At 37.9% G+C, this 15,990-nt stretch overlaps 1 protein-coding gene across 1 annotated transcript in view; it reads right to left on the bottom strand.

Moving 5' to 3' along the window:
- Nucleotides 1-4,895: 4,895 nt before the first annotated feature.
- Nucleotides 4,896-15,990, bottom strand: part of LOC134536606 (sprouty-related, EVH1 domain-containing protein 1) — a 64,551-nt gene continuing 53,456 nt past the window's right edge. The window contains exons 4-5 of the mRNA XM_063376391.1: nt 10,336-10,400; nt 4,896-6,761 (exon numbers count right to left, since the gene is read on the bottom strand). Coding sequence (XP_063232461.1) covers nt 6,096-6,761; nt 10,336-10,400 — 731 coding nt within the window. The 3' untranslated portion in view covers nt 4,896-6,095. The remainder of the gene's footprint in view (nt 6,762-10,335; nt 10,401-15,990) is intronic.

Here is a 15,990-nt window from a genome sequence, read left to right as displayed (position 1 = left end):
TACATGTATGTTCATCTCCATAGAAGTGGGGCCTATTTAGTATCACCACATATCTAATTGGCTACCCTAGTGGGGCCTATACATACACCAACATTTTAAGTGTGTGCGTGAGAAGCAGCCGCACAACATGGTGGTGTCATAGACCTGGATTGGTCCACTTTGAGAGTCGTGAACTCCTCCTTATGCACTGGGATTCCATTCATTCGCAGTAATGTTAATTGCGTGAGGGGTGAGAATCTCCCGTGTCCTCAAACAAGGGCGAGCATAGTTCACAACGACACGCTGCTGGCATGGTTCGAATAAACACTGCGACGAGTACTGATTTCTGATGTCAAAATACTAAGTCGTGGCAGATGATACCAAAAGTTTAATCTGCGAAGTCATACGAAAGGCGTTGTACATACAAATACACCTACCTCTCACTTAGCACGACTAATTCTCTTCTAAAAATGCTCATGTTATTCTAAATTGCTTATTCTGAAGCATTAGTTTTCATAAATAGCAAGGCTAATTTATTTAATGTGAAGCCGATTTTGCTAAAACTGACAAAGAAAAAAGCTTGAGTTGTGGGGAGGGGGGGTTGACGCCGACCGCCAATGCTCCTCTATGTCGCATAGACCACTATGCCTCATCAACGTCTCTCAAAAGCGTGTGCACCGAACGCGCTCGCGCGCGCAGCAAAGTGTAGTTCGTGCGACGAGGCGAACGCCATGCGAGTGCTGCGCCGGCGGAAGGATCCGGCCGGGTGTGGCACATCCCTCCGCCGCACTACAACAAATTGATTTATGTATATTTTTCCACAGGTTTTTATTAAACATTATTTTTCATCAATTAATATTTCAGTCCTTGCAAAATCATGTTTCACTATGCGATTTGTCCCGAACCTGGCCGGTTCAGTTTCCCCCGAAATTCAAACGTTTCCGCGGGAGGGCTGGCGGGTGAGGGGGGTCGCGCGCGGCGACACCGGCAGTGTCCTAGAGGAGCTCCGACAGGCCAGCAGCCTGCGCGCAACGCGGAACCATCAACCTTTGCTTTCACCGACATGTAGTTTTCAATAGTGTAATATCTTCTTAAACTTTCACGTACAGTTCCGCGGTCGGCCTCAATCTACCATGAGGTATTTAACTTAATTAAATCAGTGCTCCAAGATGAGTGTTCTACACAATACGTAAGTACTGTGGGGAGGCTACGAGACTTTACGTCGGCGCTTCACGCCCCAACTTATCTTGCCGGCTACTTAGTTTTGGCCCGCACGGGGCAGCCAGAAAGCGACACGTGCCACCGAACGTAATAACGAATCAGTCCCTGGGACACATCTAGGTATCACGTAGAGTCGCCGGAGACACGGGCCTACGTGCCACTAGCCCAGTTTATTAAGTGTTGTGTAGTAGTGAAATATTTGCCCGTCAAAGTGTAATCTGTCATGTTAGAGTTTAGGTATCACCGCTGCACGGCATCGTGCCGCCAAATGTACTAACGAATCAGTCCCTGGGACACATCTAGGTACGGTACCACGTAGAGTCGCCGGAGACACGGGCCTACGTGCCACTAGCCCAGTTTATTAAGTGTTAGGTAGTAGTGAAGTGTATTGTTCGTCAAGATATCGTTCGTCATGTTAGAGTGTATTTTTGTAACTGTCGCATCACGTGTACAAGTCCGCCCCTCACGCGCATTAAAATTGTGAGCCGCCACTGAGGAAGTGAGCTGCGCGTGTGACTAGTCGCGTCGGGAAAACCGTTACGGCCAGAACGGGCAGCACCCTGTATAGGGCTGTGCCGTAATAAATTCATCAAGTATCTTCCATAAACTTTGTGTTATTCTTCAGGCGTCCCGAGTGGCCATAACAGCTCGGGGGGGCCCTACTGCGTTAACCCCTACCTCTAGCCACAAGGCCGAACCCTCCCTGAGATCTCGAACCCAAGCAAAAATCATGTCAGAATAGTAAGAGGTACCGGGGACGGCATCAGGGTTTACATTAAAACCCAACGACAGTGGGAAGCTGGTGCAAAGCAAATATAAATATTTAGAAAATTACAATTTTATTCATAATAAAATGCCTCTAGAGCGAAAATGGAACCACCATGACATAAATAATTACAGTTTATAATTATCATTGGGGCAAATCCTAATGTGCTCCCGCGGGATGCGAAATACATACAATCATTCACACAAATAAAACAAAGTAAGCAAGAGTAAAGCGGACAAGGTGGCGAAGCGCTGTGCAGTAGCAGAACAAGTAAAATGGGCCGCTAGGCGAAAAAAACTGAAGGCAGAATCAAAAAAGAACTTATAATGCGGCTTGACAAGAAGTGTCCAATGCCATCATGGCATGCCCATATAAAACCACAGAAATATTACTACGTGCTACAGGCAGTACTCTGCGTGAGCAAAAGAAATTCAAATCAAGACCTGAAGGGTCCAACATTGGTGGCAATTACATTTAACATAGCAACAATAAAAAATGAAGGCGCGGCCACAACGCGCAAGCAAGAATAATACTTAAATACTTAAATACAGACGTTAAGTTTCACAGCCGAGTACATACCGGAATGCAGAGCCACCGCCGCAGTGACAGCCTTCGAGTCCAGAGACCGAGCGACTGCAAGGAATACGCTAGGGGCCGGAGTATATATAGGCCGGGAAAACACTCGACAGAGAGCGCTGGTGAGGCGGCGCGGAAGAGTGGCAGAGGGGGGAAGGGGAAGTTGCAGAGGGAGGGGAAAGGAGAAGAGGGAAGGGGAAAGGAGGGGGAGGAATGCTGTATAGTGCCGGAAAACGGAGCAACTGCTTCAAATGTGTTCCAAAATTGTGTAGGAAAATATGCTTTATATAAGTTAATAGAAATGCATTGAATAACACTCGACTATAAATATGTCACACCATTTATCTTTATATGCCTCCCATCGCACATTGTATGAGACATACGACACAGCGTAACAGTTATCGTCAGTCGGGAGGTTGACTTGCCCGCCTGGGTGTGACCTTCAATTCACGCAGTGTATCTTTCCAAATCATACTTTACTGACAGTGAAACCGATATTACTGTCCGGATTACATTTTAATTTTTCAAAAATTTAAGTTTTTATTCGCGTATCACCACCTGGTTCACACCAATCCTGTCAGGCCAATGATTATTTTATCATTGCAATATTCATTTAACAACCTTTTCCACGTGAATCATCTGTTCAGTTCTGTTCCGATATCTAATGTCTAATATATTCCCGCTAGTATAACCAACAGCATCAGACTTATATAAACTTTTGGTAAGAGTCCTTTTTCGTACATGCACAGTTGACTTGCTTAAAATTAAAATTAAAGTGCGACCAAAATAAGCGTGGCCTCCGTGACAATCTGCGCGCCGTAATACTTCTAGTTTTGTCTCAAATACTTGAACATGGTGCATTATGGTGTTCAAGCACGTACAGTTACCGGCATCTGAATGGGCAGAGATTGCTTTTGTCTGAGTAAATTCCCTGCCATTGGCTGGACTGAGTTCATGGCCCGGTTTGTGGCCAGGCAACAACGGTACGGCACGGCGGCATACGTGCGGACGTAAAAACATTTGGTCCTTTACACTCCATAGCTGCAATTTAACTTGCCATAGCTGATGTTTGTACAACAGCCGATAGCATACAGACCTGCGCGTGCATTTCTTCCCCCTTTGTTTGGCTAACTGTATCCCACGGCACATCTATTGTTTACAGAAGTTGAAACAGACTTCGCGGCGTCATGCTCGTTTTTTTTTGCCTGCCGAGATTTCGTGCTAACTGAAATTTACAGACGTGCTATTCAAGACTGGGGCAGTAAAATTCACATCGCGCTAACTGAATTCGCGCAATCTGAGATGTGCTGAGTGAGTGATAGGTGTACTGTAAAAGTTTATTAATGACTAACATGAAGCACTGAGACATGGCGGACATTACCGGATGTTGGATCAGAGAAGTCACACGTAATGCGGGGTACATACAAATACATTAAAGTTAACTAATGACTAATCAGAAAGTTACGATCTAATCAGAGGGATAGGATCTAATCAGTAGGAATACGATCTCATCAGTAAGGATGCAATCTCATCAGAAGAATACGATCTCATCAGAGGTATACATGCTCATTAGAGTGATACACTCTCATCAGAGAGATGTGATCTCAGTAAAGGAATACATTATAATTAGAGAAATATGATCTCGTCAAAGGGATAAAATCTACTCTGTAGGGATCCGATCTCATCAGTAGAGGTGTGATCTCATAAGAGCGATAAGATTTCATCAGAGTGATATGATCTTATAAAAGGGATACATTCTGATCAGAGACAATGATCTCATCAAAGGGATACAATCTCATCAAGAGGAGCATGATCTCATCAGAGGGATACAATTTTATCCAAAGGATACAGTCTCATCACTAGGGATACAATCTCATTAGAGATACAATTTTATTAGAATGATACGATCCCGTCTGTCGGATAAGATCGACAAGATACAATCACAGCATATGGTGGTATACAGCTCCATCTGGCTATCATGGCATTTGTCAATTAGGATACAAGGCTATGTGGCTAAAAGGCTAAGAGGTCACATGGTTACGAGGCTTTCCACTGAATACTGAATTATTTATTCGATATAATATATCGAATAAATAATTCAGTATAATGTTAGTAGTATTTCAGTATTATGTTATACACATATTATGTGGGATACGGGATGCTCACACAATCACAAGAGAATGAAGGCTTCGCTAGAACTCACGGGGAAAGGGAGTATTTTTGCATGATAGTGTTTGAAATCATAGTAATTGAATGAGTAATAATTATTTTATTCAATGTGTGTACAGGCAGTCACTCTTTCATGGGGATGCGTGATACAAGGAATAAAGGATGAAAAAAACTGGAAACAATGTTTCTGACAAATTTTTATTACTCATGTTTGAATAGAAGGATTTTTCTTATAGGTTTACAAAAAAAATCCCCCTATCTTCACCAGCAATAACTATTTTAGGAATAATGATATGATAATCATGTAGTACACTCTTTTCTTATCGAATGATTAAATAAATAAGTTACTAATTTACCACATCATAACTTTGGGGCAATTCACTTTGAACACAGCCATATTACATTAACGATGACAATCTAGCACAGCTGTCTCTGTGGATACTATTTCTTTCTTCTCACGACGACTGAAGATTAAGTTATTGTTTCCACAATTTTAATAATTTTTGTGGATGCACAATCAAGATTATCTGCATACATTAATAGTTTGGCAATACCCACGTTCAACAGACAATACAATTTATCAATGACTTTTGGAACAATAATTCTTATTCTCAAGAGGTGGCAAAAGTAGAGTAAAAATCTTCAGAATATAAAAATGACTGAGAAATAAGATTTTTGAAAGTTCTGTTATGTGCTTACAATAAAGAGATAAATATTTTTACATGGCAAATTTTCACACACTGTGCAACATAGCAGTAATATCAAGAGAACTACAAAAAAATCATTACAATATTAAACACAAAGAGCAATGGTAATATCTATATATGTAATAAAAAATAAAAGCATTATTATTTAATACACTTTTCGTTGAGAGCACTCCATACGGAAATAAATGACTTGTGTAAAATCAGTTAGCAACAGGTTTTTCAGCACTCAACCTCATTAAGTGTCCATAGCAAACCCTGGTGACTGGCACAATCAACAGATGACAGCTTTTCTTGGTGTTAAGATTCAAGAACACCCTGAGCTGGGCCATTCCTGGTAACATACCTTCTCCCTCTTTCTGTGCCTATATCAAAAAACGCTTTGTATTCTCCCCTGAGCCCTTGGAAAAATACAATCACTTTTTGCCGGCACAGACATGCTATTCTTCACGTACAGCCATTTCCTAAATTCTATGGTCCTCGATATGATACAAAATGACGATGAAACACTGCGTGGAAATCATACTGTATGGTGTCGTTTTGTTGCGAACGTTCAAAAAGGGACATTATTGTAATCTCGTCATCAACAGTTGCTGTTTATAACGTAAGGCAACATCACACGATGAACGGGTTGGTGGGGGATAGAGACAATACGATCGGCGGCACGAGGGGGCAGGGGGCTAGGAAGCAGGCCTGTGGCGGCTGCCACAAACACCGCAGGCAACGCCACACCAATGACAAGCACGGAGAGGGGGATAGCACCACAAGCAGGGCACCAGCAATGACAGAAGGGCCAGACCTAGCCACCGCCTACCACAGTTCTCGTCCGCGCCGGTACACTCGCACGGATGCTGGGCAAAGTCGCCCTCGGCATCCGCCATGCAGTGATACAGCATGCACTCAGCGCAGGTGATGCAAGTCACTCCGTTGATGCCGGTGCGAACGCAGTCTGGCGCGTATTCGCAACTGCCACGGACATTCTCTTCCTCCGTGTAGAGCTCCTGGCAGTGTCGACAAGTGATGCGGACTCGCTCCTTCTTGCGGTATGGCTTGGTGGGCAGCGGAGGCTGCAGCGGTGGGTCTACGGTGCGTTTCTTGAGGCTGCCGGCAGAGTCACGCTCCTCTACGACTGGGTAAGTGTACTCGTTCACTGCCGTCAGCTGTACATATGTGTAGTTTTCTTGTTCTTTCTTCTCTGGCGGGCTTGGGTCGCACCGTGCCACATAATGGATGCGATGAAGATGCTGTGCCTCTGTGGGGGGAGTGGTGTGTCGACTCGGACCGCCCCGAGTTGACGAGTCCGACGATGACCGGGAGTCATCACGTTCCACTGGCAAGTTCAATGTCTGAGAAACAAAGATACATTTTTATCAGCACTAAACTGTGTTGACTACTTAAATAGTAAAATTATTTTAAACTGAAAGGAAAATGGTCTCTGTAATCTCAAGCAGCTTATCAAAGAATTGTTATTTTAAGCCAGGCTTCATTTATGATATTATCATTGTTAAAAAAATTAGTGGCATAAAGTAAATGCACATTTCAATATTGTATTTATGTTTTCTTAAAGCATTGATGGTTGAAACCCTCAATATCTATCTGATACTGTAATAATCTTGGTACCCTGATACATAACACATTACCTATTTTCTGATTAGTTGCCACTAACACAAACATAAATGAAAATATTCTTGAGCCTTAACTTGCAATTAGTTTATAAGAGAATTATTATTTTACTGGGCATTTTCTGACTGTGAAGACGGTCTTAAATAAAAGCATCTTGGATAAAATAAGTTTCACTATTGCTACTAACCTTATTTGGAACATAAGGTAATTACATTACAGTCTCTCATTAAAGCTGAGATAGAATTAGACAATAAGATTTCTTTACAGTGACTACCACACATTTAGAAATCTTCTCAATTTAAATATTATTTAATAGCTATTAATTTCACATTTATATTTCATAGTTCATTGGTGATTTCTCTCTCTCTCTCTCTCTCTCTCTCTCTCTCTCTCTCTCTCTCTCTCTCTCTCTCTCTCTCTCTCTCTATCTCTCTCTCTCTCTCTCTCTCTCTCTCTCTCTCTCTCTCTCTCTACACACACACACACACACACACACACACACACACACACACACACACACACACACATATATATATATATATATATATATATATATATATATGAACCTGGCGAATGTTTAAACAGACAAACATTCACCAGGTTCATGGCAAAGCTCTCTGAACGGGGAATCACATACATAATAGTGTAAGAACAATCTTTGTATTCAATAGGAAGGCAGCTTTTCCAGGGAGTCCCCAGTTTTTACTTTTTCGTTGTGTTACTTTTATTGTGTTTTGTCTCGTTAGTCATTCAAGTACTGTGCCGAAAGAATGTGCGGGGGCGGCGGTGCACTGAATAATTTTATGAGAATAAAAATGGATGATTTCACATCTCTGGATGCCGGGGCCGTGTCGCAACTGATTAATACAATCTTAGTTTTTATGCATCTTTCGCACTATTTTAATCAGAAATTTAGGCCCCAGATGTGCGGCACGGGCCCCGGGTGGTACATAAGTCCACTAAGACCTTAATTACAGTGTTATTTTGTATCTAGTCAATGAAGTCACTAAGGACATTGTTTTGTGAAGGCACAGGACTGTGAGTAGTGATCTGCAAAAGTGAGTTTATGTATTTTTTTCTATTTCTTTCGGGCACTTCGTGCAAAGGACATGTAAATTTACATGAGAATAATAAATTTCTGATATTCATTTCAACAGAACTTTACACCCAACTACCTGCAACAATCGAAGAGAGAATCTGCAAGGTTTCCTGTATGTGCAAGGAAGTCATCATCTTAGCCGGGCATGATTGTGACTCGCTACAACCTTGACTGAGCTATGTATAAAAAATTATTTTAATTGTAACAGAATAATTTTCTTATATTTTAGTGTTTTAAATGCAATAATAAATTGTATAAAAAGTAAAAAAAAAAGTATTGTACAGTGGCAGGATTCAGAACTATAATTTTGAAATATGACACCATGCATAAGCGCGCTAGAGACGGAGTAAAAAATTGTGGAAAATATTTGGTTACCAAAGTTTTAATCCTAGGATTATAGCTTATTTTAAAAGTTGCTATTATTTATTTCTACAACAAAATTCATAAAATGTAATCCAGGATAGTTTCATTATCATGAATATTTATTTGACATACTTAGGTATACACTTGATACGTCCCCATATGTTCCTAAAAGTGACTTTATACAGGTTAATGCAACACGTAATCGGCTATCTAGACAACTTTGGCACGTGGGTATAGCACAAATGCATATGTTCATTAGACTTCATCATGTTTAACTTTCATCCATGGTGTGTGCGAATATTCATTTTCATTGCTTATTAAAATTTCACCCTTAACGTGCCTTAAGAAGTATAACTTAAATACAACTGTAACTCAATGTTTACTGGACTGAGTGAAGAAGAAAAAAAAACATAAATTAAACTACAGAGAAATAATAGGTTTCATTCAGAGCCTTGTTCTTATCTTAGAAATACTATAAAAGTGAAAAATTGGATGTTTCAACTTTACTACTAAACTGATTTGGATGAAATTTTGAATAGAGGTAGCCTATACAGGTATACTGGATTAACACCAGCTATATAGCATACTTCTAGATTTCAGTGTGGAAGTAAATGGGTGCTTTTTCTCTCTTTCTAACACACGTCGACTGCTGTAACAGCTGTCCTTGTTTCTGTGTGCGTTGTTGCCAAATATAATAAGTATTTTAATTTGAAAGTATTTTAATTTGTAAGTATTGGATATTGTTCGATTATTTATTTATCACATGAAATGAACATTACAATTTTCATATGGATTCATATCAATGAATGTGTGTGAATTGTTTCTTGTTCTGAGTTAAAAAGAGGCACTTTATTACAGATTCATGACTGTGATAGTAGATACAGGCCTAAAAATTTATAAATTAATAAAATGGAATCTTAAAATGCATTTCCTACACTCAGAATCCAAAGAAGTACAATCCCCCTGAACTTCTTCATAACATGTTAGAGATCTGGCAACAGCAAGCGCCATAAACTGTGTCTGCAATCTAAGAGTGAAACTGTCTATGGGTAGATTATTTTTTTATAACATTTCTTTATAAAATTCTACCCCTTTGGTTAAGACAAAAATTGGTTTTGTAATCACTAAACAATTTTTTTTTTTTAAATGGGTGCCAATTCATAAATTACAATTAAACCAAAAGGGTTTTACTCACATGGTTAAACACAGATGCGGATGGCGATTGGACCTACAAGATCATAGTGGGCTCTGAAACAATTGTGTAGCCAACTCGATGCTCATGAATAAGAGTCATGCCTGGGAGCTGGGATAGACCCCATGCCCCTCGCCATATGATCGCGATGCATTAGCAATCACGGCCACAGAGGCCAACACTTTGCCTGCTGGCAGCTAGGTTCACTGAAAGTCACCTTTGTCTTGCTATTCAAGGAAGCTGGTTCGCCAGCAAAACGTTCGCATCAGCCAACAACATTTTTTTTGTCTGTCTTTACATAGGTAACCTGCGAGGTCTTGTTTTCTCAAAAATATTTTCTTTATTTAAATTAATAGCCTAGCAGCCTATAGTTTCATTATATTGAATTAAATTGTTATTTACTTATTTTTACTATTAAAGGGTCTAAAGTTTAGAAAGATCTAAATTTTTTGTGTCTGTGTGCATATTCTCACGTGGGAGAAACAAGTTATTGCATTCAAATTGAAAACTTACCAAATCACAAACTGACTTAATTTTAACACTACATAATTTGAGTGCTATCCTACAGCATAGTATCACAGTTTCACACTGAAATTGAAAATATAATTTTAAAAGAAAGGTAAGTCTAAAAACATTTACATACCATAAAAACATCATCATCTCCTGATTCTGTGTTGTATTTCTGAAGCTGTGAAGATCCAGAAAGACCTATAACAGAAAGAAACAAAGATATTTTACTTCAACTAAGATACTCTAATAAAGTCTGTACGAAGATACAAAAAAACACAAGCAGCATCATAATTCCAAAAAATTTCACACAGAAATACATACATACAAGTTCTTAAACATCTACTTTTGAAATCTAAAGGCTCTGCTTCACCCTATCATTGTAAGTTATTGATTTTTCTTGCCATTATTTTTGACATGAATACGACTTATAAATTAGGATGCCAGTTCAAAGCACAGAGTGTAAAACATATATGATGGAATTTGAAAAGTTATAATAAACTGGCCTTAGTATATTTGAGTTGTGTGTGTATGTAAAGGGTTTAAGCATGAGGCATTATTTATTTATTTATTTATAAATTGTGACATGCACACCAATACTCTGAGAAGAGATTACAGGAGTGTGCATAGTCCAAAAAACAAACACAATACACAAGAGACATAACAGACAAAGAACACAAAACAAAACAAAAATTAATATACAAAAAGAATTAATAAATTCAAACATACAGAAAATTAGTGAATTTAGAATACACAGTTAATTGAATTGACTGCAAGTGCCACTAAAATAATTTACTAATTGGTTAAGCTTGTTACTATTGGGTCTAATCGATTATAATTGCTTATTAATCTAATAATAATATCATTTTCTCTCTTGATTGTACAGAAAGTAGACGTAAGTCGACTATGATACTGGGGAACTCTTAAACCAGTATTATCTAAGATGTATTTACAATTGATTTTAGAATTTAGATGAATAACAATTGGAAATAAAAAGATGGTCAAGGAGGGCATGCCAATCAAAAAGTGATGTTAATTTAGGAGGGGGAAATGATTTTTGAGTAATAAGTTTAATACATTTGTTTTGAATATTTTCAATTTTATCAATATCAGATGAATTAATGTTGTTTCATATTACTGAACAATATTCTATTTTTGACCTAATAAGTGCTAAGAAAAGAGAAATAAAGGAATCTGAATTAAAATCTTTTAAAAGCAGTCATTTTTGGAATGAAATTCTCTAATTTGAACTCATAGTTTATAGGAAAATATTTCCTAGTAAAGGAAATTATTTTTGTTTTATCATGATTAAGACGGACAAGATTTTATTTGCAACAATTAACTGCCTTGACGTCGAATTGCAATAAAATGCAATCCTTGACTGAGATAATTTTTCTACAGTTTTTAAGATCATCTGCAAACAGAACACCAGTAGAGTGGGACAAGACATGTGTGATATAATCGATATATAGATTCAAAAGTAAAGGAGATAAAGTACCGCCCTGAGGAACACCAGAACAGATTGTGAAGAGTTGAATTACTGTTGTTAATAGAGACAAAGAAATTTCTGTTACTGAGGTAACTCGAAAACCAACTAACAAAGTTGTCAGATAAACCAAAATTGGATAGTTTAACAAGTAGAAGTGGATGACTAACAGAATCGAAAGCTTTGGCTAGATCAAAGTAACAGGCATCAACCTGACCCCTGTTAGTGACTTCATAGTAGATAGGATTGAGGAAGGTAATTAAGTTTGTAGCAGTAGACATTCCAATTCTAAAGCCATGTTGATTTACAGAAAGTCTATTTTTTAAGGGAACGTTGATAATTTTGAATATAATTTTTTCAAAGATTTTAGAAAAACCATTTAATAGAGATATAGGTCGATAGTTTGAGACCTTTAATTTAGAACCACTTTTGTGAATCGGGATAACTTTGGCAATTTTCCATTCATCAGGAAATACTTGAGTTTTTAAACTCATGTTAATAAGTGAGTTAAAAGAGGAACTAAAAGATGAGAACAGCCTTTTCAATATGAAATTTGGTATCCCGTCCGGACCCATTGACATTGATGTTTTTAAAGTCTTGATGCCCCAAAGTACTAGCTTTCAGATATTATAGGAACGGAAATTGTGTAATGTGATAAAGATGAACAGGAAACATTGTTTGTGTGAGTAGGTGGCACATAAACACTAGAAAAATATTCCGCAAGCATATTAGAAAGTATTTTAGGATCATTGGAAACACTACCGTTAACTTCAAGAGATAGATGATCATAATATCCATGTTTCATTATTTTTACAAAATGCCAGAATTTCTTCACGTTTGATTGAGTGCTTGGCCTGTTTACGAAAAAATGAGAATTTAGAGAAATACAATGAATTACTGTTTCTTTTATAAAGTTTGTGAAAATGCTTCTAGGACTTCAGAGCTTGAATTAGATCTTTTGAAAACCAGGTTGAGTAGGAGGAAACCTTTCTTGTAAAAGTAGGTATGAAGGCATTGATATTTGTGCATATACAAGAATTAAGTTCATCAACAAGATTATTAACATCAGATGATTTAAAGAAATTAGACCAATCATGACATCTAATACAATAATTATAAAGAGCAGCATAATCACCATTTTTGAAAGATTTAAAATTTACAGAAGAATTGGTCACATTAGAGAGACTATCAAATGTTAATTTGATATTTAAGCCTGGGTGATATAGGTCTTCCTTAACAAGAGCTTCATCGGCCTTAGTTATTAAACACTGAAAAACATTGCTGAAACAAAGATCTAAAAGATTTTTGGATGATTGAGTTTTATTGTATTGTGCTAAAGCAAGACTAGAAATAAAGTTAATCAGGTATTGTGCCTTGTTTTTTATATACGTGTGTAAAATCTGGGTAACTTGTTTGTTGGTCTGTCAACTCCAGGTATGTACATTAAAGTCACCCAAAATCAAAATATCGTCTTGATAGACGGTGAGTTTATCTTCTAAGAACTCAAGATAAGAAAGGTAAGTGATAGGGGATGTTTGAGGGGGAAAGTAAATATTGCCTAGAATAAAAAAATTTGTTGGGGTTAAATAAATTTTTAGCCAAAGAACTTCAATTCCAGGATAATTGAAATTATGTAAAGATTGAACAGATGAAAAGTTGGATTTGTTCACTGCTACAAGTCCACCACCACCACGTTCTTTCAATGTCAGTAATTTGTTTCTCTAGCCCGGCAAGATTCTTGTGAACCTGCGCAGACCCCAATTTGTGGCATGACGCACACTACCATCACGTGATAGCCGCCAGGGGAAGTGGAGGGGATCAGTTACGTGCTTCACTCGGCTGCGTGAGGATTGAGTCAGCGCGTCATGCCGGGACCTGGGTTACACGGTACAACAAGCAAGCCTATCCCATCAATCTTGGGAATTAAGTCGAACCTTATTCCAGGACGACCCTTCCGAGGACAGGCGCGTGAAATTGTATGCAACGTTGCGACACATCTGAAAGAAAAGAAGTTGCTGTATGGTTTAAAATACAATGTTACTGAAGCGACAAGTGCTGCGACGGGTGTGTCTGAATCAACTGTAAACAGGATTTTGGCTGAGAGGAAAGTAAAAAGTAAAAATGGTCTTAACTTTTTAACACCTACTTGGAAAAAAAAAAAAAAAGTTAGAAGTCGACGATTTTACATGTGGTGCTATGAGGAGAAAAGTGCATGAACTGCACTGTCAGTAAATAAATTAAAGACTGCTTTGCGAGATGATGGTGTTTTGGACTGCAGTAAAGAATTTTTGAGAAAACTGTTAAAGAGACTTGGATTCCGTTGGACGAAGTGTCAGTCAAGGAGAAGGATTTTGATTAAGAAGCCTGATATAGCAGCATGGAGGGGGCGTTTCCTACAAGAAATGCGCAAGTTTCGAAACGATGGTCGTTCAATCGTTTATGTAGATGAAACGTACATCCATGCTACCCACAGCGTTAGTTCTTGTTGGCAATCAGACAATAAGCTGGGTGTTACAGAGCCAATCGGGAAAGGCCAGCGTTTAGTAATTGTGAATGCAGGAGGAGAGGAGGGATTTGTACAGAATGCATTGTTGATATTCCGGTCGAAACAAACAACGGGAGATTATCATGACGAAATGAATTTCGAAAACTTTTCGAAATGGGTTACACATAAACTGCTTTCAAATTTTCCTGAAAACTCCGTCATTGTTCTCGACAATGCAAGTTATCACAATGTACAGACAAATAAGAAGCCGACTTCCGCTAACACCAAACAAGTGATTCAAGAGTGGCTAAAAATAAACGTAACTTTCGTCTCTGACCTAACAAAAGCCAACCTACTATTAATTGCGAAACAAGTGCCCACTTCCAAAACTTACAAAATTGACGAAATCATTAAAATGAACTCCCACGAAGTAATCAGGCTTCCACCCTATCATCCTGACCTCAATCCGATTGAGTTAGTGTGGGGATATATTAAAGGACAAGTGTGCGAAGAAATATCATCCTCACTCGAAGACAAGAAGAAATTATGTGAACAGCTGTTTAGTAGCTACTCTAAAGAGCAATGGAAAGAATGTTGCCGGCATGTGGAAAAAATCGAGAATGAATACTGGAACAGTGATAGGTTATTACGTTATTAGATACTGAAATTAACAAGTTTGAAGAGATAGTATGCCCTGTAACAATGTTGTTCTGCTGCACCTTCTGTGGGTGGGAGATTTGCCAATATGAAAGATGATTTAATTTTTGCCAATTTATATTTTCGAAATCTTGATTCAGTGTTATATTATCATTTTTACATTTATAAATAGATTTGATTCGGAATATGTAGGTGAGCAGTATTTATCATTTGCTAAGTATTTTTTTTTCTTTATGCCCAGTGGTAATTTTCTATTCCAGTTCCAATGTTAGTAACACTTTTGCATAATCTTCGTGCAATTTAAATTTTTTTAACTATGATGCAAATGACATTTGGTTCAGCGCAGGTTCTAACGCTATACCTTTGCAAGTGCCTTTAAATTTATGTACATATGAACTATATGAGTGACATTTGTGTGTATGTGTATATAAATGTTGTGTGTGAGTTAAAAGAAGAACAATTGTAATTACTAATCACCACACAAACAAATATTAAAAAAAATACAAAACTAAGAAGAGACATTATATTGTTTGAACTGCAATTTCTAAATGCTAGGATGTAATTCAGTGAACAAGTGAGTGATCAAATGATGAAATGAAATTCTTGAGTTATGACATTGCTGCCTGCTTATCTATACTAATATTATAAAGCTGAAATGTTTGTTTGTTTGAACGCGCTAATCTCAGAAACTACTGGTCCGATTTGAAAAATTCTTTCAGTGTTGGATACTACATTTATCAAGGAAGACTATAGGCTATATTATATTATCAATAACATTAGGGATCCTTACTAAAAGTACAATTTAGAATCAAATGAGTTGGAGGGGGTTAGATAAAACATGCAGTACACGTACGAAGTGTGTGTTGACAATGCCGCAGGCGCTATTGCCTATTAACATCGTTGCCACGCACTAGATGCATTATCATTCTTAATTTTCTCATACAAGTAAAAACACCCGTGTAATATTAACAACGAAGCAATCAGTACCCTCATAAGAGTTCAATTAGTATTTAAATACTTTTTATCACTTTAAATTACAAACCTAAACTATTGTTTTTTTTCCTCTCTCTGTGTTCTAATTTGTTTTTTTATTGCCCTTTTTTTCACGTATATATATTTTACAGACTTGAAACTTCACAGTAATGTTCCTTATGTTATGCAGG

Source organism: Bacillus rossius, chromosome 1, assembly GCF_032445375.1.
Source record: "Bacillus rossius redtenbacheri isolate Brsri chromosome 1, Brsri_v3, whole genome shotgun sequence".
Lineage (NCBI taxonomy): Eukaryota > Metazoa > Arthropoda > Insecta > Phasmatodea > Bacillidae > Bacillus > Bacillus rossius.
The sequence above is the reverse complement of the archived record's forward strand: the minus strand, read 5'-3'. Positions and strand labels throughout refer to the sequence as shown.